Here is a 23,165-nt window from a genome sequence, read left to right on the forward strand (position 1 = left end):
GCTGGTGCCGGCCGGGAGACGGACGGCAAAACTGACCAATCGGCGCTCCCGCGGCTCCGCCCGGCCGATCAGGGAGAGCCCGCCCCCGCGCCGGAGCCAGTCTGCGAAAGGAGGAAGAGACGAGGAAGACAGGAAGGGAGCGCCGATCGCGGCGGGGGCTCGCTCCGGCCTCCTGCGCATGCGTGGCGGCGACGGGGCCGCGCGGCCCCAGGCGGGTGCGCGCGTGGTGCCTGCCGCGCGCCATGGCGGCCAATGAGGACCAGGAGGTGAGAGGAGGGGTGGGCCGGGCCGCCTCCCGCCCGGCTGAGGGGAGCCGGCCCTGGAGGGGCGCGCGGCGGGGAGAAGGCGGGAAAAGCCTGAGGTGCGGGACCGGGGAGGGGGGAACCGCGGTCTTTGATCGCGCTCCGTGTCCCTCTCTCAGATGGAACTGGAGGCGCTGCGCTCGATCTACGAAGGAGACGGCTGCTTCAGGGAGCTCAGCCCGGTGTCCTTCCAGTACAGGGTAAGGCAGCGCCGTAAGCACGGCTGTGCCAGGAGGGAGGTGTCGCGGGACCTTCGTGCGGTGCTGTCAGGCGGTCACGGCGCGGCTGTGCGGTGCCCGGATGGGGCTGCCCGCAGGGGCGGCCCGAGGTTTCCTTGACACGCGTATCGCTGCTCTAAGTTAGCTGTATTTTTTGAAAAGAGTGATCGTGACGAGCCTACACTGCATCGCGGGATCTTGCCAGCTTCAGTTGTCACCGATTAGGAAGTCAAAAGTTAGGAAAACTTAATCGAAGTGTTGTGAAACTTAATATCAGACAAAGGTAATCATGTATCATGCCTGTGAAGCAATATATTCTTATTGCCTTTGTCTGACACCAAGTTTTGGGTTTGAGAAAGCATAGTGCAGTAAGTGCATGAGAAGTCAAAAGAATTAGCGTGTCTCGTCAGTCTCCGGTGGGCCTCACGTAAAACAAAAGTGTTCTGTGATCCGTCTGCTAAGAAAATAAGACAAAAGAAAGGTCTTTACAGATACTGAAGAAATGTAGTATCATAGAAAAGAAGGCTACCCGATTTTTAGCTGTACTGACAAGGAGGAACATGGTTGTGCAGCTTTCTGTGTGGATTTACTCATGGCGCAGGCAGTGCCTTCCTGAGGAAAGGAGAATTTGTATGTAAACCATATGATGAGTTTCCTTCTTGACCCTGCTGGGAACTGGACAGCTACAGCGTACATGATGTCTTGATGAATGTTGCTGATGTCTGATTTAAAGTTTTATGTATTTCATTTCTACTCCAGATGCTACTGAATGTCAGCTACTACACTGTACTGGTACAGACATTGAAATGAAATAACTTCATATAGCAGAGAATCATAGAATTGTTCAGGTCAGAAGGGGAATTTAAGATCATCTGGTTTCAAACTGAGATGGGGGAGGTTTAGGTTAGATATTAGGAGGAAGTTTTTCACACAGGGTGGTGACGCACGCTCCTTGCCCAAGGAGGTTGTGGATGCCCCATTGTGTGGGAAGTGCTGAGTCACAGCCTGAACCTCTGATGGATCACCTGAGGCGAGTCAGCCAGAGGAGCACAACTGAAGGCAATTCACCTGTGCTGCAGGAAGGGGTGGAGCCTGGCTGCACCCCTCCTAGACCTATTTAAGAGCTGGCTACCAGTGAGGAAGGATCTTTTCTGGAGATCTGCTCTGCTGGTGTTTTGTGAGTGAGCCCATGATAGGGATAAGTCTTCTATTTATTCTCTTTTGTTATCATTATCTTCTTTGCCTGACTCTCTTGTTTATTTTGTGATTATAGCATCCTAATATTTGTTGATTATATACCTATTCCTGGAGGCATTTAAGGCCAGGCTGGATGTGGCTCTGGGCAGCCTGGTCTGGTGGTGGGTAACCCTGCACAAAGAAGGGGGGTTGGAAATAGGTGATCACTGAGGTCCTTTTCAACCTAGGCTATTCTGTGATTCTGTAATCTAGTTCCAACCCCTCTGCAATAGGCAGGGATACCTCACTCTAGACCAGGTTGCTCAGAGCCCCTTATGTTTATTTATTTATTTATACTAATTTTGTTTTTCCCAGGATAAAAGCTCTGAGACTAATGTTTATGTTTAGATAAGACTTTTATCTGAAAAATTCTTAATTTCTGACCAGCTTTATAAATTGTTATCTGAAGTAATTTGATCTGTTTTAGAGAAGAGAAAGACTTGTGTATTGGCAGTTTAATCTTTAATAAGTGACTGGAAGCTATTGCTTTCTGATTACGTTTTTTCCTCTTCAGATAGGAGAAAATGGAGATCCCAAAGCCTTTCTAATAGAGGTTTCTTGGCCAGAAACATATCCACAAACAGCACCAGTCATATCAATGGATGCTTTCTTCAACAACACGATGTGAGTATACATGGTAGCTCCACTCCCTAACTTTACTTGTGGGAGCTTTTTGGTTGATGAGCGTTTTTTCTTCTGTTTAGATCATAGACGAGTTCTATAATTTTTTTTTCAGATCTGCAGCTATTAAACAAAGTATATTGGATAAATTAATGGTGGAAGTCGAAGCTAATCTTGGAACTGCTATGACATACACACTTTTTGAATATGCCAAAGACAATAAAGAATCGTTCATGGAAAATCAGCCTGTTAACACTGTGGTAAGTTGATAAATTCACTTTTAAATCCCTCACTTTTAATTCTGCAAAAGTAGTTAGTAAACCTCAGAGTACTTCATTGCTTTACTTTTAAGGTTTACACTCAGTATACTGACTAATATATGGCTGTGGCTAAACAGTAGCCCATAGATCATGGCACTACAATGCTCTGTGGTAATAACTGTTGTTTTGCTGTCATAGCAAAATGTGAATGGGCTGCAAAATGACATTAAAATGGAGACTTGGAACAGAAACAAAGCTAAAGAGAGCTGGAATAGATTAAATATGTCTGCTCAGGTGTCAATTATTGAAAGCTTCCTGGGACGCTGTGAATTGCGTGAATGTACCTTCAGGATCTTCTGCAAGTTTTGCAGCTTCTGTGTTTGCCTTCTTGTATTGCTTCCTCTTCAATGGTCTTTGTCATGCTGCAGACTTAATTTGAGGGAAAATGAATGATTTTTGTATTTTGCATGTCTGAATCCCTTCAGACTAAATCACACTTCACCATCAGATTTTGACAGTGTAAGAAGTGCCCCTTGGCAACTCTGAAAGGGAATAATTCCAGTCTCTTTGTCATGGTTCTTAAAGCTACTGCTGTCATCATTATATGCTGATTAAAAGCTGCAGGCTGCTGATGGCTTTTCTCTTTCACAGTAATCAGGCACAGAGGAAACTTTTTACTTTGTATTTGTACTGGATTCTGGAGTATGATAGGTGAACTAGCATGCAAAATATTAACAACCACTTTCGCCTTTCTCAGACTTCAGTAAGCAATAATATTTCTATTGGAACTTCTGATGTGCCAGCAAATAAGAAAAAAGACAAAAAGGAACAGTTATCCAAAACCCAGAAAAGAAAGCTAGCCGACAAAACAGGTTTGTCCATTATGGTATTGTTATGTTTGTGCTGTGCAGGAGTCAAAACTTAACAGCTGTGTTGTTTTGGTAATTGGAATCAGAAGGCTCTTGCTTATAAGATTAACTGTTTTCAATCTAAAACAAGCAAAAGAAACACAGGTATGTGGTTCTTGCCTGAGATGATGGTTCTGGTAGAAGCAGTAAAAACTATAGAGTAGGGATTTTGAGGTGTCGTTGATTTAATTTCATTTTGTTATTTCAGTTTGTGACATAAGTGAAGTTTTCAAACATACCATTTGGGGAAAGCATTTGGGACATCCTAGTAGTCCCTTCCAACAAAAGGCTTAAATTTTGTTGATAGGCCCTGATAAGTAATCCACGTTATTAGAAGTGTAATTTCTAAAAGAAAATGTTTGCTTGGAACCCAAAGTAGAACCTTTTAATTAGTTTGTATCCTCAAGGTAGAGGTGCTTCTGGAGTCACTTTGTGCTTTCAGTGAAATACTACGTTTTTTTATAGAAAAGGGTTCAGTATTTTGGCTTAACTCTGAACAATTTTGTGCTTAGCCTCAGTTTTTAATAATGATCTAGGTAATGCTTAGTCAATGCAGCAAAAATTATATCTCATTATAGCAATTTCTAAGTATAATTTACCTAATTTAAATCCATGGCATTCTAAATGTGGATGTCAGATGGGAAAACCTGTGTAAGATTTAGTTGAAAGAATGCATCACTAGTGGTTGAATCAGCTTGTTTTAGAATTGTCTGTTAATTCAGTTGTAAAAGGTCTGAGAATTACTTTGAAGAGCAGGATGCGTTCAGGACATAAATGTGTTCTTTGTCTTCAGTGCTTTGTAATGGACAAATTAAGATTTAGACTCTTTACAGTTTTGTGTGTTGATTTTAATTCGTTTATGTGTTGTAAATAAAACCTTGTTATTCTGCAGATCACAAAGGAGAGCTTCCTCGAGGATGGAACTGGGTGGACGTCATTAAGGTAGTACAGCTGTATGATAAGCAATGCTAGCAACATACTGCCTCTTTGCATTTGAATTGATGTGTACATCTGAAGAAAACTAATCTGATTTTTTTTCCTATGCTGTTTGGATTTGACTGTGGCATCTGATTTGTATCTGTGTGCATCCAGCATGTAAGTATTATCAAGTTATCTTTTAATATTAAAAAGATTTGCAAGCAATAATAAGAACTGTAAGTCTGCTCATTTTAGATTCTAATTTGTGTAGTTCTCAAATGTTTTTCAGGCTTTGCTTGTTCAGTGGAAGTCAGTGTAGCTACTTGACCATTTTGATAGCAAGCTACTTTATTTTGCACAACTATAATTGCACAGCATAAGGCTGTGGTTGTTAAGCGAGCTAATGATGATGGTGGTCGTAGGCAGTTATCTTGAATTGAAAGTAGCTGTTTCTAGTGGATGACTTGGATTCCTGATCAATTTCCCAATAGGTTCACAATGTTTAATAATTATAAAATTAGCTTTAGGAAAAAAAAGAGAAATAGTGTTTGGTTTTGTGCTGCGTGAATCTCTACGTGGAAGTCTTCCAGAGACGTGAGGGGGTGGTTTCTCAATTGCTACATCTTTTATTTTGGAGAGCAGGTGACCTGATCTTCAAGTTAAATAGACCTTGTACCCTATGGTTCTTTGTGGTTTGGATGGTTGATTGGTTGGTTTGGGTTGTTTCTTTTGTTTGTTTGCTTTTCCTTAAAATCGGTTGCATTTTGTATTTTTTTTTTAAAGCAGTTCATAAAATACATGAAGATAGGATTTCAGGTTCAGGAAATAAGCTTATTTAGTGCTTAAAGTTAAGAAATTATTTTTGGTACATTTCAATCTCTTGGTACAGTATCACATTCAGTCTATATTATTAAATATACATGTGGTCTATGTAAGATGGAAATAATGTTCTTGTTTCCTAATAAATGGAATGGCAGTCTAAACTTTGAACACTTTCTTTTTGTGTCTCTTCCGTAGTTAAGCAAAACTGGTTCTAAAGATGATGAATAAAGGACTTTGGTACATGGAAACTCAACCTCTTAATACAGTGCAATTTTGGGTCACCGTCTTTCTCTTAACAGCTTTCTTATTTGTTGAAGTAAAGGTTTTATAAAGCTCAATTTCCTAACTCATAAATCCAGACACACAAGTTTGTCTTGAGACTACGTGGTCGTCTTTGGAAACTAAACTTGCCTTAAATGGAGGTAAAAATGTGAACAAAGGATACAGAGGGTGAATGTGGTAAAATGAATAGTGCTATATGCAGTGTTTTTTAATTTATATCTTACTCTGTAGTAAATCCTTTTGTAGTGAACCTGATGATACTGTAAACATTTCCTGATGTTGTTACTCCAATGGAAGAAAAAAGCACTATAACAGTGATTAGTCACTTGATAGCATAATTCATTAAAATAAATTATTCCATGGAAACAAAACTTTTGTTATTTGTTTATCTAATACAAATGTAGAAGAGCATAAAAATTGTTTCATTCTGAGGCAGAACTTGTTTTCTTTTCACTCGTTTTTGGCTGAAGTAGCAAACACTTGTGAAAGCAAGGACAAGTACTCTGGTTACTGAAAGAAATGAGAGCTTCCAACATGAGTCTGTGTTCTTTATTCTCTGAAGTATGCACCTGTTAGTCTTTCTCCAGTGTGCATCTTTACAGAAGGTCGTGTGTTTGAAGGGAAAGAAGAGTGCAATCTGGCATGTCTCTCAACAACTGTTAGATCTTGTAGCTCTTTTATGAGAGAAGTGGGCATTCTTTGAAGGGCTTTGCTGGCTGAATGTTGGAACAGCCTGACAAGTCTGCGCTGCCAAATGTGTTGGGGAAACTTGTTTTCTAGTGTGCTCTTCTTATCAGAAAGAGAAGTCATCTTTACCGTATGAACGGTTATTGAATACAAAATGCCTTAATGTCCTTTATTTTTGTGTGTTTTGAGATGAACCTAAATAAATACCTATTTATCTGCTGTTATCTGTGTTTTTGGTTTTTGGATTTGTATATTGCCTGCTGTATTTCTAGGGCTCCACTTGAATTTGCCATGGATTTTCTCTTAGTGAGAGAGTGTTCCTAACGATTGGCAGGAAGATGCTTTCCCTCTTTCAGTGTATGTTTGCATTTCAGTGTGGCTGTGTTTGTTACTCATAGGAGGCAGTCACTGCAGTGAGAAACAGGAAAATAGCCATCATAGCGAGTCCAGCATCTCTTGGAGTGTGTTCTGCTGTAGTGCTATGTAAAGCACTCAGTGAACGTTGGAGGCACAGGCTGGATGCTCTGACTGGTGGTGGTCAGATGGGAGCCTGCACAGCCAATATGGGATAGTTTACATGGCTGTCAAATTAGGACTTCAGCTGTCAGAGTGGAAGTTCTTGTGCTACTGCTATGTCAGTAGAGCTTGCACACAAGCATTTACTGCAGTTCTCATATTCTCTTAAATTATTTCTCTTTTACCATATGTGTTGCAAAATTATTGCTTATCTGTATATAATGTATGTATTATATTTATTGTCTTTATATATATACAAAGTATAAAAAATACATATATGAAGAAAAAAGCTGCATGAAGTGTTGTGACTGCAGGAGGAGGGAAAAAATAGAAAAAAAAATTGATGTTTTCACTCTTCAGATGAGTCTGAAGAGATCTGAAAGAAATGTGGTCTGTACTGCTGTCATTCAGCAAGAAATGGATGGTTTTGGTGAAACTGTAGGGTTGCAGTGAATAAATGTGTTCACGTAAGGAAAATAATATTGATTCTTATGTAATGCTTAATTTTGGAAAAACTGATTTCTTTCTGAACTCAAATCGCATTCAATAAGAGTTAGTGAAGGTAGAACTTCCACACGATCCATTCTCATGTTTGACCTGGGCTGGAGGCTTATGGCTGCAGCCTGAGCAAGAGTGTCTGGGAGCAACGCCTCAGCAGGAAGTCGGTGTGGTCTGTGATCATGGAACAGGGAAGGACTTTACCTCTGCCAGCATCAGAATGGGTAGAGCTTTTGCTATTCTAAATCTCTCCAAGGGGAATTGACTTGCTTTTGCTGGTATCCTTGTGTCTAAGTTGCCATGACAATTTATATGAATAGTTTAGTTAGGGGTCATGAGGGAAAGACAGACAAGAACCACATTTCTTGCTTTTATAGAGCTGTTGTGTGTAACAGCAAACTTGTTAAACTTGTGAAATGCCTAAATTTTCAGCTTCTTGTTTGCTTATGTATCACATGCTTGTAGGAAGATTTCCTAGCAATCTCTTCTGGTTCTTTTAGCAGGGATTTAGAACATGTATTTTGAAGTCTGCTTGGACAGGAAATTTTTTGCATTAGGATTACGTGTATCAGTCCTTCATTTCTGTGCCATTTTTAAAAGGTAATTCATCTAGTTTAACTGGTTTATGTTATAGCCTAATATTTGGGAAGAAAGTTACTTAGAAGTCTAAAGGAGAGGCCTGAGCACTGGAAATGGAGGGATGGGGAAGTAATGATTTTTGTCAAGAAATGCAGGTGTGTGTCTTTCTGTACATAGACCTCCACATAGAGAACATGACTGAGTAAGCTATTGAACAAATACCTTCTCCACCTTTTTAACTAAAGCTTAATCTTTTCAACCAAAATTCCATTTATTATAACACTGTTTTCTCTCTTCAGTCTTTCAGTGCATGTTTGCATTGGCTAATATTCCTGGCACCTTGGAAAGCTGTTGTTCTGTGATCAATCCATTCCCTGTGAAGCAAGGATTACACCTTAAGAACGTGCTGATTATTGTTGTGTCTACTGATATTTCTCTTTAAATCACGTAGATGTTGAGAAACAAACCTACTGAATTCTCTGAACTATGAAAAGCAGAACAATTACGTACATTTCTTGCTCCAAATGCCTTTTGCCATTCAGCAGGAGAGGATTGAACCCACCATTTATGGCTTGTTTGCTTGTCTTTAAGAGGGAGGAATGCCTCTATTCCCTCTCCTTTTTTGTTTGTTTTCTCAGTGCTTGCAGTGCCCTGGTGCACATCACTAGGCAGTGCCAGTCCTAGCCTCAAGTTACAGGAGCTGTTTGCAGAGGGCACGTGTATTTTTTGTTAAACGGTTTGGTGCCTCAAACAGAGCCGCTTCCAAAACCTGACCACTTCTTATGCTGCTTATGATTATGGACGTTTGAAAAACTAGAAGTTCATGGTTGAAGCACAAGGGCTGTTACCATCACACTGGAATTCTACCTTTCTCTCTTTGGATGAGACCAAAAGGTGATCTTCAGTCCTATTTGCATGATAGTAAGTGCAAGTTGGTTCAGTGCTTTTAGTACCAAAACCAGGAGCTGTAGTGCATCAAATTCCACATAATAATGCAGCTGGCCTTTAAGAAGGCTGGGTGGAGTGCTTGACAGCTGTGATTAATCACCAGTATGTACTTGGCTTCTGCTGCTCACCCTGTAGAACAGCTCTGTAAGAGCTGATGCTGAAATCAAGGCTGTCTGCAGCAGCACCACTGCAACTGGTGCTATATGGGGTGGGCATGTAAAGCTCACCTGGCTGGCAAGTAATTAGATTTTGGTGACTAAAAGAATAGGCAAAATGCCAGCATTTCATGAAATGGATAGGACCTTTGGAAGAAGTGCAGGAGGCTGTGCTCCTTTTAGCCAAGGCAGCAGAAATGGTTTCAGATTGTACTGTGAACTTTGTGCAGTGAAAATCATTTGAGCTGGTCTGCACCAAGAATAGTTCCCCTCTGGAAATTGTTTCCTTTAGCTGTGTTGTGTGGTTTATGGTATAGCTCCCTCAACACTTATGCCTAGCAGCAGGATGTGGGGTAAGGAAATGTTCGTTCAGCAGATAAAATACCAGAAGTGCAGAATTCGGGATGGATTAGAGGAAGAAGTAAAAGAGGAAGGAAGCACACAGGAGATAAGTCTTAATTGCTGTGAGGCAATAAAATATAACAGAAGCAAAGCTTACAGTTGCAGAGCTGTCAATTTCTGAATGAGGTTGGGATATAGCAAAAGACAAGAGGATCATAGATTTTCTTTCTGTCACCACCACTTTATTCTTTCACCAACATAGCTTTGGCTTTGTTTCAGAATGGGACAACTCAGTGAGTGAGAACTTCTCTTCCTCTGACTGTTAGGCTTCCTGTCATTCTTTCCAAGCCCACTGAAGAACCTCTGAAAGAAAGTCTGTTGTACTCTTAGCAATGACTTATACAAAACACGTTGACTAGTGCTGCAAAAAGACATTAGAACATTTTACAAGAGTGACAGAATGAACTGTTTCTTTTCTCTCATTTTCATTCAAGGCAAAGCGAGCAGTGATTCCACATGGCTGAATTGCTCCAGATACGTGAGGATCTAAATCCAGATACCAGTGTCTTATGCTAGACTCAAAGTATGTCATTTGTTTATAAGCTTTACTTAGCAGTCCCTTGTATTTGACCATTCATACTTATTATTGCTGATTCAGTAGTATGTGTTTTATATATTCGTCTTTACAGTATGGCAGAAATTTTATGACTTACTATGATTGCATATTGCAAGTTGCTTACATTGTGGGATCTGATAATGTCACAGCATTGACAGATTCAGCCAAACTATATCTGCACAGCCTTGGTGGAGAGTAATGAGGTTGCACGGATATCTCTGAGGGCATAATTTCATCTGTGGTGTGCTTATTGCTCGTAATGATCAGTGACAGGGAAAAGTCATTCTAGGATGAGTTTGGAAGACAGTCAAGAATGGATAATATTTTCTTTCTACAACAAGTATCTGTTACAGCATCACTGAGAAGCAATAAACACTGTCTTGTGTGGAGTCACTGTGCAGAGCAGGATCTTGCTTTAAATCAAATGTCTTTGTCAGTAATGCTTTTTATGATTTCCTGCGGGAAAAACAAATGTAATGAAAGCATTACTATCTGAAGAGCTGCTGTCTGTAGGGGATCCATTTGATTACTACTTTCAGAGAAGTTATGTTCAGTTGACCTTGAAGAGAGATATTTTATAACTGTGGGGAAGATGTAGCATCCCATTGATAAAAGTCTGATGGAAATTACATAGCCCCTATAGATAATTAATACATTTTTACAACATTATCAGTTTTACTTTCTTCTCTGAAGATCAACAGTAGAATATTACCAAGTTTCAGTTGTCTGGCATACAGCATGGTTATGATTTTGCCCCTCATTCCATATATCATAGAATCATAGAATCACCAAGGTTGGAAAAGACCTAAAAGATCATCCAGTCCAACCGTTCAGCTATTCCCAATAGCTCCCATATTTTTATATCCAAGCAGATGCTTAGTGCTTTGCTTCCTAGTGTTCCTGCTAGTAGGGAGGTGGTACAAAGGCCTGAGTTTGTGTATGATCATAATTCTGTGATGGAAAGTAAGTTTTCATTCTACTGGGAAAAAAAATTAACAATACTGTCCATGGAAGAAAGTGGGGATTTGAAACAGGACAACAACATGCAGAGGCAAATTAATTTGGTGTTATAAAACTGACTGGATCTCAGTAGCTTTAGTACCTGCTTCAGCTCATCACTCTGCACAGTAAATCTGTGGCATACAAATACTCTTGGATAGTTTTAGGTTGACTAGCTTCAATCCATGTGATTAAGCATTGCTTTCAGCAAATTTGTTTTATAGTAGTCAGTGCAGATTCTGATGTACTGTTAATAAGCACTAGTAACATCCTTTAGTTTTTGTTGAATGGGATGACAGGAAATGTACTGCTTACATTTCATGCCACACAGAATTAGATGTGTGCTGTACACGGGGGCTGCCTGGACGTGGTCAGCAGGCATTATAATCAATACAAACAATTTAAAAGTTTCACAGTTGCAATAGCTTATATGACTGTGCAGCCACTGTTTTAGTATATTCTTTTATTTCTTAACTTGGTTATTGTGATGTTTAAAATGCTCTTGATGCAAGCAGATATATTAGCTTATTAGCTGATGTGCCTGCATGTGTTGAGTAACTGTTCAGACAAATGACTTTCAGAGAGAAAGAAGTTTTCTTTCTTTCCTGTGGTACCTTTTACTATCCTGCAATAGCAAGCCACATAGAGATCCATACACACTCCTCCTCTTGGCTCAAAAGTCCTCTCTCTTTGGGTGCACAGTAGTATTAGCAAAATAGAAGAGATTCACATATTCATATAGTAGTTCATAGGAACACACTTGCAATTGGGCTTTATCTCAGGTTCTACTCCCTGGTTTATTCAGTTTCATATAATCAGTTCTTTCAGCTTGTTGTCACAGTGGTGATCTACTCAGCCTGGAATAAAGGCGGTTATAGGATACTGCCCTCTTCAAACATCTGTAGGAAAGTAGCAGTGGATGACATTTAAACTACAGTAACCCTTTGATAGGTATATGGTAACCCATGTCATCACTGCTGTTATTTAACTCTGTTGACAGCTTGTAAGGACAGAGTCTGGTTCAACCTGCTGATCTCAGGCTGCTTTCACTGTCTCTCAGCGGAGCTGCCATATCTGTGGCATTTGCAGAAGTTTCAGCTTTAACAGATGCATTCAGGAAGCTGCCTTGGTGGTAATGACCATCCATTACACCTTCATCTCCAAAATACAAGAAGATAATTGGTTAATACTTGTTTACCAACAAGGTAAGAGTAAAATTTCAAGTAACAATTAGAAGGTCTTTTATGGTGACTAGTAAATCCATACCAAATCACAGAGATGCAAACTAGAAGGAGCCTCTGGAAGTCAGCTTGTCCAGCCTCCCTTTGAGAGCAGGACTGGTGTTTGGAATACCACGGATCACCACTGGCTTTTTCTAGTCATGTGTTGAAATCTTCAAAAAACAGAGACTGCACAGCTGTTCAGGAGCAATTGTTTCCTTGTTAGGACTGTCTAGTGCTACTAATGAGAAGTGGGCAACAACACTGAGCAGCACTGAAAGAAATTCCCAGGTCAGGAAGCAATTGTGCATTTTCAGAACCACTCCATAAGAGTGTATTTTGAAAAAAGGCTGCTGTTTTCTTCTTAATCTGAACAACTGTATTAAGACCCATTAAGCCAAACAATTGCTTTCCTGCTCTCAGGAACACTGTTAAAAATACAAGTTAATGATTGCAAAGTTCATTCAAGGTAATAAAATCTTTGCTGAGTAGAATTCAGAGGCAGCTTCTTACTGAGTGGAGTTACACCATCAAGAACTAAATCTGTTTTGCATACTATGTTTTAATTATCCTTTTTTTTTTTTTCTTCCCTCCCCAAAACACTAAAACCTTGTGCTGAGAAACTGATGCAACAGGCTGGTGTAACAGTATGATGCTAATGAAGATAACTTCCCTCTAGAAACACAAGACATTAAAACTTTTTAGACCAGAAAAAGAGGCTGTGGTGGAAAACAAAATACTTCTTTTCTGTCCTGCTTCCTCCTCCTAGGGAAAAAATGCATACTTTCCTTCCATGTGTCTAATGCTTTATCACAACTACTGGTATGTATGGGAACTGCCAAGTCATGGCCTGAACCTCTGATGGATCACCTGAGGCGAGCCATGAGTCAGCCAGAGGAGCACAGCTGAAGGCAATTCACCTGTGCTGCAGGAAGGGGTGGAGCCTGGCTGCACCCCTCCTAGACCTACTTAAGAGCTGGCTACCAGTGGGGAAGGATCTCTTCTGGAGATCTGCTCTGCTGGCGTTTTGTGAGTGAGCCCAGGATAGGGGTAAGCTTTCTATCTATTCTCTTTTTGTTATCATTATATGCTTTGCCTGACTCTTGTGTTTGTTTTGTAATTATAGCATCTTAATATTCATTGATTATACATGGTAGCAATACCTTTTTCTTTTTAAGTCAGTGTGTTGAAATGTGAAGTATATTTACCAGAGAAATGTGTGTACCGGTGGGGGCAAGAAAGAAATAGTGAAAGAAGTTCTGCAATCTAAGCAAGCAGAGGAAGTGAATGTTGCAATAATCTGCATGTCTTTGAGTACCAATAAGTGAGAAACCCAGTAATCTAAAAGGCAGGTGGGTAGATATTTTTCTTTGTTGTTTAGCAGTTACTGAAAAGTCAGCATAAATAGCCTCTCATCTTTTGTTCATTTTATATATCATGGTTTTTTCTTTTCTGCACGAAGCTCAGGGATCTAGAACCTTGAAAGGTTGCAACTGGCTGATACCCACTGAAAAGTAACTTGCATGTTTGCAAGCAGCCCCTACTGTGTCATTCTGCTGAGTTTTATTTCTTTTTTTTTTTTCCCCTGAAAAAGTGCTGCAAGAGATCACTGAAAGAGTCTCAATTGGAATTTTCTGGTTTTCCAGTGGAAATGGGAAGGCAGTGTAACAGAGGGGAAAAAGTCAATTAAAAGGAAAGGGAACACTTGAAACTTCTGCATAATTAATCTACCTTGCCATGAAACTCTTCTACAGAAAACAAAAAACAAAAAAAAAAAAAACAACCATGGGTAGCTTATGGAAAAGTTCTTCAGAAACTTCTAAGCATGGTAAGAATCTTTAATCTGAGTTTGAGCCACATGTGATATTTGTCACTTCAACCTTCACTTGTAAATTAGTTGAGGGATAGTGTGTGTATGCAAACTCACTGAGTAAAGTCGCAGTCACAAAACAGTCCATTCTTAAGTAGCAGCAGTGCTGTCAAGGAGTTAGACTTCATGGTGACAAAAGACATGTACTGGAAGTGAGTATAATTTTAGGAGAATCATGGCATTCTGTACTGTAGTCTTTTCCTTCAGGAATATGGAAGAACAACTTGGCCTTCAATTTCCAGGAAGTTTCTGGAAAATCCAATCATAGCAAGTGTTCAAACCACATATTAACAAGTCCTGCTGAAAGTTATTTGTTGCTAATATGTTTGTAGCTAAGGATAAGCTATGCAGTAAAGTGAGAGAGATCGAGTGATTACTTGATTCAAAATCTCTTTTGTTGTGTTCTCTGCTGATTTCAGAGAGATCAGCTCAGTAGGCTGTAATTCTCCTGCAATGCTGTCTGCATGATGAATCCATAGCACAGTATGGCTCATCAAATTGTAATCCAAGAAGTACAAGGTTCTTCTATTGCACCAATTTTATGGATGGTGTTTCTTAGGGGAATGGAAGCTTTTTGCTCACTGCTATACGGACAACACTGTCGTGCCTAAAACTACTGCTGCTCCCTAGAGCAGATCCCTAACAGATTTGGTCTTTTTATATAATGGCATACTGGCTAACACCCAAAAGCTGCTTTCACAAACAATACATCAAACATGATTGAAATGAACGTCTGTAGTTGTCATATAAAGTGAAGGAACTGCCCAGGTACATGAAACTTAACACTTGTGGTATCATTACAAATTGATTATGTTGGAATTAGATTTGGGTTGAAATCCAGATGTCAACCTGAAATTAATTTTGTGAGATTCTCTAGCACGCAAAAATTTGTATGTGGCAATACAAGTACTTGCTCCTTTGATGGAGGAAAGTTTAACACAGGTAAGAAAGGGATTTATTTTCTACATGGGAGTTGTGAGTGCTGCAGTTTTCAAAGACATTTTTAATGGCAGAATACATGGGGGCATTGTTCAACTATTCCTTTTTTTAAAATAAGTCATCGCTTTATCCTAAATTCATGGTAGCATGCTTCCAGAGCTTGTACAAATAGGACTGTGACCATAAGAAGTGCAGTGAGAGCCATTCTTTATTGCTTTATTTCTCTACTTTATTTTCTACTGGTGAAAGGAATTGTGTACAGCTGGAACATTTAGTTCATTTACGCTAATGACTGTTTATGTCAATCAAATTATTTGTGGCAGAAAACAGTCTGGGTTTTGCTAACCAATAACAATTCACAGTAGGAGCACCTATTTAAGGAACTGACTTCTGTGGAACAGCTCTATTTTCACAATCTCAAGATCAACTGCCAAAGTTAATATCTTCAGTCTTCATGGAGATTCAGTGCACATATCTTCAGAAATGTTCTTGATAAAGAGGCTGTTCAGATTAGGATGAATTTAGTCCATTTAATATTTTTTGAGGTTTAAATTACTATAATAGTACTTGCAGAAAGCACGGCCAGTATTGAGTGGTGTAAATGAGAAAGTTTCTGACTTCTATTGGTTATTGTTACTTTTACAGATGTCATTGCCAGTGGCATGTACCCTGCATGAGTAAGTGATGAAACAGGTGTGTATGTGAAGGTCTATTTAAAGGTATTTGATAACATACATTTTTTCCACACTTTTGTTGTATTTCTGGTAAACAACACTTGTATATTTATCTCCTGTGCACTTTTAAACATCGGGTGTTTAAATTGTCTCTTTCAAAAACGGAGCTAACTGATTGAACTGCAGAAATCGCTCGGAAGCATCAGTCAGTGCTGAGAAATAAAATCTTACTGCAAAAGAAAGAAATCATCCCTGAAAAGCCAAAGCCATCCTGCTGCTCTAATTTAGTAAAGCCATCCATAAATGGCTTGCAAATAACATTTTAAATTAACATTTAATTTTCATTTATCAGGTGGATTAATTAAAGAGCTCAAAATTGAGTCTTTAACTACTGTTACCTTTTTTAGCTTAATTTCATGGCATTATGGGAGCTCTCCAGCTCATTTTACAGTACGTACCTCTAGAGAGAGAACAACCCTTCCCTCCTTCTCTTCCCAGTATGTGCAAGAATGGTACTTAGCATCACTGCATGCTTCCCCTGTAGCCTTTATATAGAAGAATATGCTGATTGAAGGAAGAAGAAAAAAAAAGTGTAATGTTACATTAACTACTGAGTGGTACTGATTACTCACAACTGGAACTAACACAGTCTGTGTCACACAGTATATAATACAGTGTGTCACCTAGTTACATGGGTGAAAACTGTGTGTCTTTATGATACAGAATTTTACCCTCCTCTATAGTTACTTTGATATGTATTGTAATTTGGTTACTTACACGAGCATTTTATTTGTCTGGAATGCAAAAGAAAAGCAGCAAGCTTGGACTGAGGTCTGAGTATTTTTTTTCAGGCAACTTTAGAAATAAGGACACATTTGGTTTGCTATCTGAAGGGAATCATTCCTTCAAGGATGCTTACCAGAGAAACTGAAAAAGCTCTCACATAAGTAGGGAGGGTCTGCCAATACTGAAGACCATGGGAATACTTTCCTTGGCAGCTCTTTATATTCAACAGTAAGACAGAAAATAGTGCTGACACACTTGTGGAAAAATACAGCAGCAAAAACTTGCTGTAATTAGAAATGAACACATGGCCCAGGATAACATTAAAGATAAGTTTATCTCCAAGTTAATCTTCAGAGAGTGGCTTAAAAGAAAACCCAGCCTGCAAGCAGATCTGAAGGAAAAAAAAAAACAACATTAAAACAAGCAGAAAAAAACCATTCTTGGTGGTGTCATATTGTCATGAAGCTCAGAGATGTTTACTGTCCTTGGAAAAAAGTGAACAGAAATCCAGACAGCAATCCACACAGAGCAATAATTAGGGGACACACCAATGTACTATGATGGTCCAGAGAGAAAATATTTCTGTTTTCAGAGGATATGAAGTTATGTTGTTTTAAAACTGATCCCAGATCCTATGGGTTGTCTGCTAGTTATTATTACTACAAATGTTGCTAGCAAATGGACAAAAAAAAAAAGCACAACTGGGATAGTTGGGGGTTCTCACTGTTTTTTAATTGGAACTTCATATGGATTGTCTTTTTGTTGTTGTTGTTGTCTGCTTCCTTTCCAGGAAACTGGAAGAGAAAGAAGAGGGAGGAAGAAAAGTCTACCATGAAGAACTTGCTATCTCAACAGGAATTACAGAGTCAGAAATGTGTGTATCTAAATGTCAACAATGCCATGAAACAAATATCTAATTTGTTATTTATTATATCTAATGAATAAGCTTGATCAATTCAGTACAGGATAGAAAATGTTTATGTGATGTCATCACTGAATTATTTCTAGCTGAGACACCCATGTACTGCTGTGGTGTTCTTTCAGAAGGCCGGTTGTGTCCTTTTTCATACTAATGGAGTGAACAATTTCATACTAATGGAGTCTTTGGTTGTTGTATGTTGATGTAAATTCAAACTAGAGACTCATCTTTATTCATGGGAACAGTGCTTATTTGTGCTAGATTCAAAGGCAGGTAGAAATACATTGATGGAAGAATCCTATCCTCAAATGTATAGCTGCTGTTAAAAAAAAAAAAGCCCTAACTTCCAGCTGATCTACCTGAGGATGAGCTTTTAGGTGGTATCAGAAGTGATGACCTCAGTTTTACAGCATCAGGAAACTTTGAGGAAGTGTCAGAGATGAAACTTCCAACATTGTTGTAATATTTTGGAGACTGTTTGTATTTAATTTGGGGATTTTTCTTTGAGGGTATGTAAGTATTGGTTTTACTGTGTAAAGAAAGTATGTGTTGTAATCTAGAATGTGAAAGAAGTGATAATGAAGTAAATTCTTAATACTGTAAGAAATCAATTGGATTAGCTTTTATGCTGCATGTAAATCAGGATTGTACTTCTCTCCTCCACATATGTGTTCTTTTTCTTTATATTCAGTTTTTGTTGGGCAAAAGCCTGATGGTTGTGTCTTCACAGGAATACTATAGAGGGAAATTAAAGGTATAACTGCTAGAATAAAACTAACTGAAATAAAGATAAGAAAATGCTAAGTGTTGCATCTCACAGGGAGTCATAAGGTGGATGACCAATCAAGCAGATGTTACTCAACACTTCTTGAGAACTGGCAAATAATCAGAAGAAAATACAGCTGGAATGCAATCTAACAAAGAATCAACTCCAATGTTTCAGATCAGCAGGATCTGTTTAATGTGTCAGCTTCATTCCTCAAGCATTAACCTGCAGGTAAACATTGAGCTGCAGCTTCTTAACCACACAAAATGGATGAAATTTTGTTTCAAGTATTTCTGAACTGCAGCCCATCCTCTAGTTCTGAAGTTGTTTGGTTAAGGAATAAATGTTTTTCCTTCCAGTCCATTAAGGAGATTAATATATTCTTCATTAGTCTGAAATTGGTTCACCACTTTAATTATGGGAAGCTTTTTTGCTAAGCACTTGCATGAAAGAAATACTAAGTCTGAGAAGTTACTTTCAACATTACTATTTGCAAATTAATGGTATATTTATTCAAATGAAAAGCAGTGCTTATGTTATGAAGAGCACTGTTGTAAGATGTATGATTTTGAAAATTTAGCTTGAATCTCTACTAATAATGCTCTTAACAGGGTCATCAAATAGCTGTATGAAACTTTACCCCCCATCTTAGAGATGGTGTAGCTGAATACACACTTATTGGGGCGGAGACAACAGGACTTCACACTGTATCTGCATATGTACCAAATTGTGCAGCACCTACCTGAAGTAATTGTGTCCCTTAATTATGTTTTATGATCAGCAAATTCTTAACTTTCCAGAATGTTCTTACTATGCTTGCTGGTCTTCATGGCACATTCTACAGGAATGTTTTCTGCAGTGATCCTGCATATAGGCAGCAAGCTTAAAGCAAATGGCTGAGCTCTTTCCCCAAGCTACAGAAAATATTGCAGAAGTGTGCCCTGTTTGCTCTCAGGCAGGAAGCATCCACTGAGACAGGTGAGACTAGAAACCAAAACATCACAGCTGGAATGACTAACAATACATTATTTCCTAAAAGGAAAAACTTCAATTTTGGTGATGAAATGAATTGGATGTGGCTGGTTTTGTACTTCTCTGAATCTTGGGATAGGGTAAGCAGTACCTAAGTGAGTGTGTTATTGCTGTGATAAATATGTAAAATAGAACTTGAGAGAGATTAATTCTCAATAACACTAAATGCCTTTTCCTGTTCAATGTACTGCTTGGTCCATTAAGCATATGCAACTGCTACAATCCACAGGCTTTTATTTAGTTTCTCCTGAGGGAGGAAAGAGCCTGGGTTTTGGCCAAACAAAATAAAATACGTGCTGTGGAATTCTGTTTAACTGCAGAGAATGAAATTATTGCTACACTTTATAGAATATGCTTAGTAATGCAGTAAGAATTTACTAGAAAAAACTTTTTAGAGGAAAGGTCATGTCATTTTAGATCCTTGAGGATGCATTATGGGTTAGAGTGATATAGAAGTCTTGGATCACTTTATCTCAGTTTGCCCTGGGTGTCCTACTTCACCAATGGCCCCATCAGAAACAGTGGCACTAGCGTGAAATTAAGGCAATGAAAATCAAGAATCAAAATATAAGCAGTTGTTTGGTTTGGCTTAATTAAAATCTGTATCTGCTTGTTTACTGCTACTTGTTCTTTGTATTAACAAGCTCAGCTGTGTCTCACATCTGAAGAAGCCAAGGGAAGTATTAGGTACTTTGATATTTCTTTGTCTCTCTGATACAAGAAAATTTTCTTGGTTTGCAACCATGTGAATCTGTCTTTCAAAATGTTTAGTCTTAACTAATGCAGTTGAAGATTATGGCTTTTTTTGTGTGTACAAGGGCCTGTCACTGCAGCATTATGAAAAATTTGCATACAAAGCATCTGCTTTAAGAACATTGTTTGCATATTACATAACTTTCATATGTATTTCCATATATGTCATATTCCCATATATATGTCATTATGAAGTAATAGTGTTTGATTTGCTGTTCATGGGTCAGCGAGTGTTGTTTACTTAGTGCTGGTAATTTTGCTTTCCCTCTGTTTACCCAGAAAGATAGTTTCCAAGTTTTTTTCCTGGGAGGAGAAGGGGAGTGCTTACAACTGGGATAAGGAAATTCTGGTATACATTTGGCAGTATTGAGCTCTATGAGTTCAGCAGCAAGCCACTGTTTGTTTTGTTTGTCAACAGAAAGCTCATAGAACATGGCACAGGAAAGAAAACTTGTAATATCTCACCTATCCATAAAAGCTGCTGTGTCCTTTTCCTCTTAAGTAATAGTTTCTTGTAAAGTTTTAGGTAAGTGCAGATTCCCTTTCACACCTTGCCCCTGTTGTCATCATAAGTGGTTTTCTGGATCAGGCAGAACCATACCAGTGTGCTCTTAATTAAAAATGATCAAAGTCCAGGGCCTGTGTGACATCTGAGCCTGAATGAGGCTTTAACATGGCTTTGTTTTACCACAGATTTTTGTTTACTGTCACCATCCAGAGCTTTACTAATTCTGCTTCCTTTCCATCCACCAAGCTGAAACCTGGTTGCCATTCCAGGCACAAAGACATGTAAATGAGGTGTCCTATTAAACTGATATTGTCAAATGTGATGTGAGCAAATGAGCTGCGCTCCTCTTATCAGTTACACCGATGACTATGCTGGTGCTGTTCCCAAGGCAAGAAAGGGGCAGGCATTGCTTCCTGTAGATTTTCATGTTTTCTTCCCTGCTAGACAGGACTGCAAACTAAACTTCTGGGACCAAGGGAAATCAATATTCATATTATTTCAGCTTTTTCAGATATCGTATCTGAGAACCGTTCTTTATGTCAGAATTCTGGTTCCTGTATATTGTGTGCTGTGCCTCTGAGAAACCCACAAAAATGTAATTTTCAGTCTGCTGTATTTTTGCACGTTATATGCACAGCCATCAGTGCTGAAAGCAGTCTCGTGTCAGGACTGTAGGAATTGTCAGAAAGCACCTTTTTTCTGTCAGTTGAGTGAAGGCTTTTTGTGGAAAGCAAATGAAACCACAGTACTTCTTAAATTTGTAAGCATGCTTTCTGTAGTGTTCATCCATGTGGCCAACCTGAAGGAATTGAGTCATTGCTTCGGATCCTGTGAGAGGGAAATGGGTGAAAATTGCAAATGTAATATGCTTCACTTATCCACCAGGAAAACGTATCTAGCAAAACCTAGAGACTTGAAACGTGAAGAGCTGCAATTTCCAATCTGCTCTGTATTATCACAGGAGTGAGGATTTTGGTTAGTCTGATCCAGCAAGAATTAGCCAAAATCTTTAGGGTAAAAAGGTGAACATGAACCCACACTTAACTAGCCTTCTGCAGTAATTTCTAGGCTAGCCTAGAAAAATGTTTGTTCCACTTGGCATAGTCTTTCATGGGGGAACAAACCCCCACTACATACAGAATAAAAGGAGGAAAGTTTATAAAGGGGATATATGCAGAAACCTTGTTTCAGCATACATGGAGTTCTTTTTCTAATTACTCCCCACATTACTTTGGCTCTGTTATGTTAGAGCAAGTTCATCTCTGTGTGATTGCTGATTAATCTTTGTAGGTTTTTGTTTGTTGTGGGTTTAATGCTGCTGTTTTAGGACAGAGGAATGGTGTTTCTCACAATGGAGAATAAGCTTGTTTGGATTTCTTTTCACCTTCAAGTCTCAGAGTTGCAAAGGACTTACCTCAAAGATTTATAACACTCAGTCATGGGCACATCAGATTCCTCTCTTGTGTACGTTTCCCCTTTCTCCCTTTCTGGATGGTTAGCAAAGACCACGAGATGGATCAGATTGGACGACCTCCTGTTTATCATGGGATGCTGCATTCACCTGGAAATGCCAAGTTAAGTTTAGTAGGATAAGAGCATTTCCGTCCTTATGAGAGTGAGCTGTGTGCTGCAGTCTGGGAGCAGGATATCTGGTGTCACCAGTAGTGCTGGGCATATGGCCAAGGCATCCAGAGAGAATCCTGACCTGATCACAGCTGGTCCTGTTTTCAGCAGGAGGACAACTAAAGATGTTCTGAGGTCTTTTCCAACCTGAAGTTAACTGTGATCCTAAGAAGGGATGCTGTTTTCAATGCTGTAGCAACAAATTAATATCCAAAATAATAGCCAGCCTGACATAAGAGAATGATTTCCTGATAGCAGATCTGACAATCTGACCATATGTGACCACAGCACTCTTGAGTTTGGGATTTGAAAATTAAGGTTTTCATGTCTCCTCAGTGTAGCTGTTTTCTCATTCTAGCTTGTCACCTAATTGTCTCCCTGCTATACCTAGTTTCAAATATATAATCTGATATCTGTATAGAAAAATATCTTCTAATACAAATGTTTTGCTGGGGTCAGTTATGCACAAGAAGCAAGAAGCAAGTCTTTTTCTTGACCTTGGCTGATGAATGCCAAAGGTGTGGGTTTTGCTTACATGTATCTTATCACAGTACTGTGGGTGTTATGAGCAGGTCGATAACAAATCCGTTCTGTCTCAGTCTGCCCATGTAAATTCACAGGTAAATTAGTCAGCAGAGACCACAAGGAGGATACAATCTACATGCTTATAAACAAGCCGGTCTGTGCTGAATACACATAAGAACCTTATGTTATTTAATGTAAGAGGAAAATATGAAATGGCATAAGGGAAAAGGGAAGTAATTATATTAATTCTAGGGAAGTTTCTAGGGTATTCTATCCATTGCTTTGAATTCCAATTAAAACTATGTATTTAGTCAAGAGCTTCTGAGATCAGGTTCTTTATTTGGACCTGAAACTTGGAAGGTTTACCTTTTTGAAATTGAGAAAATGTTAGAAAGAGTTATCTTTTGTAGATCTCACAGGTTTTGTTTGTTTATTTTCAGAATGAAAGTTTGATGCAAAATGTGTGCTTGAGCCTCACGTTTGTTTTTTTTTTTTTTTAATGTCATGTGTATGAAAACGTGATGCTTCATATTTCAAATGAAACAATTCAAAGAACAGACTCTGCGGTTGATTCAGTTGGTTCTGTGCCTGAACAGTTTGGACTTGGTCAATTGAAGAACTTCAATACGTTGACAGTCGTGAG

The 23,165-nt window shown here is 39.0% G+C and overlaps 3 protein-coding genes across 7 annotated transcripts in view; all 3 read left to right on the forward strand.

Annotated features, from left to right (window-relative positions):
• ENPP6 (ectonucleotide pyrophosphatase/phosphodiesterase 6) overlaps positions 1–13,910 on the forward strand; it is a 206,197-nt gene extending 192,287 nt beyond the window's left edge. Inside the window, exons 9-10 of one of the 4 annotated variants that reach the window (XM_048942108.1) lie at positions 13,306–13,479; positions 13,722–13,910. The gene's annotated coding sequence lies outside the window, so the exon portion shown is untranslated. Of the gene's footprint in view, positions 1–13,305 lie in introns of all 4 variants that reach the window. The other 3 variants (XM_048942110.1, XM_048942106.1, XM_048942109.1) reach the window with 3 other exon arrangements.
• RWDD4 (RWD domain containing 4) lies at positions 134–23,060 on the forward strand. 2 transcript variants are annotated; one of them, XM_048942121.1, is made up of 8 exons: positions 134–266; positions 422–502; positions 2,271–2,380; positions 2,493–2,637; positions 3,395–3,509; positions 4,438–4,487; positions 15,582–15,629; positions 17,187–23,060. In XM_048942121.1, exons 1-7 carry the CDS (start codon positions 243–245, stop codon positions 15,615–15,617), a joined length of 561 nt encoding a protein of 186 aa, XP_048798078.1. In that variant the 5' UTR covers positions 134–242; the 3' UTR covers positions 15,618–15,629; positions 17,187–23,060. The 2 variants fall into 2 exon arrangements, with proteins under 2 accessions (XP_048798078.1, XP_048798077.1); XM_048942120.1 differs by lacking the exons at positions 15,582–15,629; positions 17,187–23,060 and adding an exon at positions 4,638–6,476.
• Positions 13,132–23,165, forward strand: part of LOC125692046 (claudin-22-like) — an 85,469-nt gene continuing 75,435 nt past the window's right edge. Inside the window, exon 1 of the mRNA XM_048942118.1 lies at positions 13,132–13,177. The gene's annotated coding sequence lies outside the window, so the exon portion shown is untranslated. The remainder of the gene's footprint in view (positions 13,178–23,165) is intronic.

Source organism: Lagopus muta, chromosome 4 (genome assembly GCF_023343835.1).
Source record: "Lagopus muta isolate bLagMut1 chromosome 4, bLagMut1 primary, whole genome shotgun sequence".
NCBI classification, from domain to species: domain Eukaryota; kingdom Metazoa; phylum Chordata; class Aves; order Galliformes; family Phasianidae; genus Lagopus; species Lagopus muta.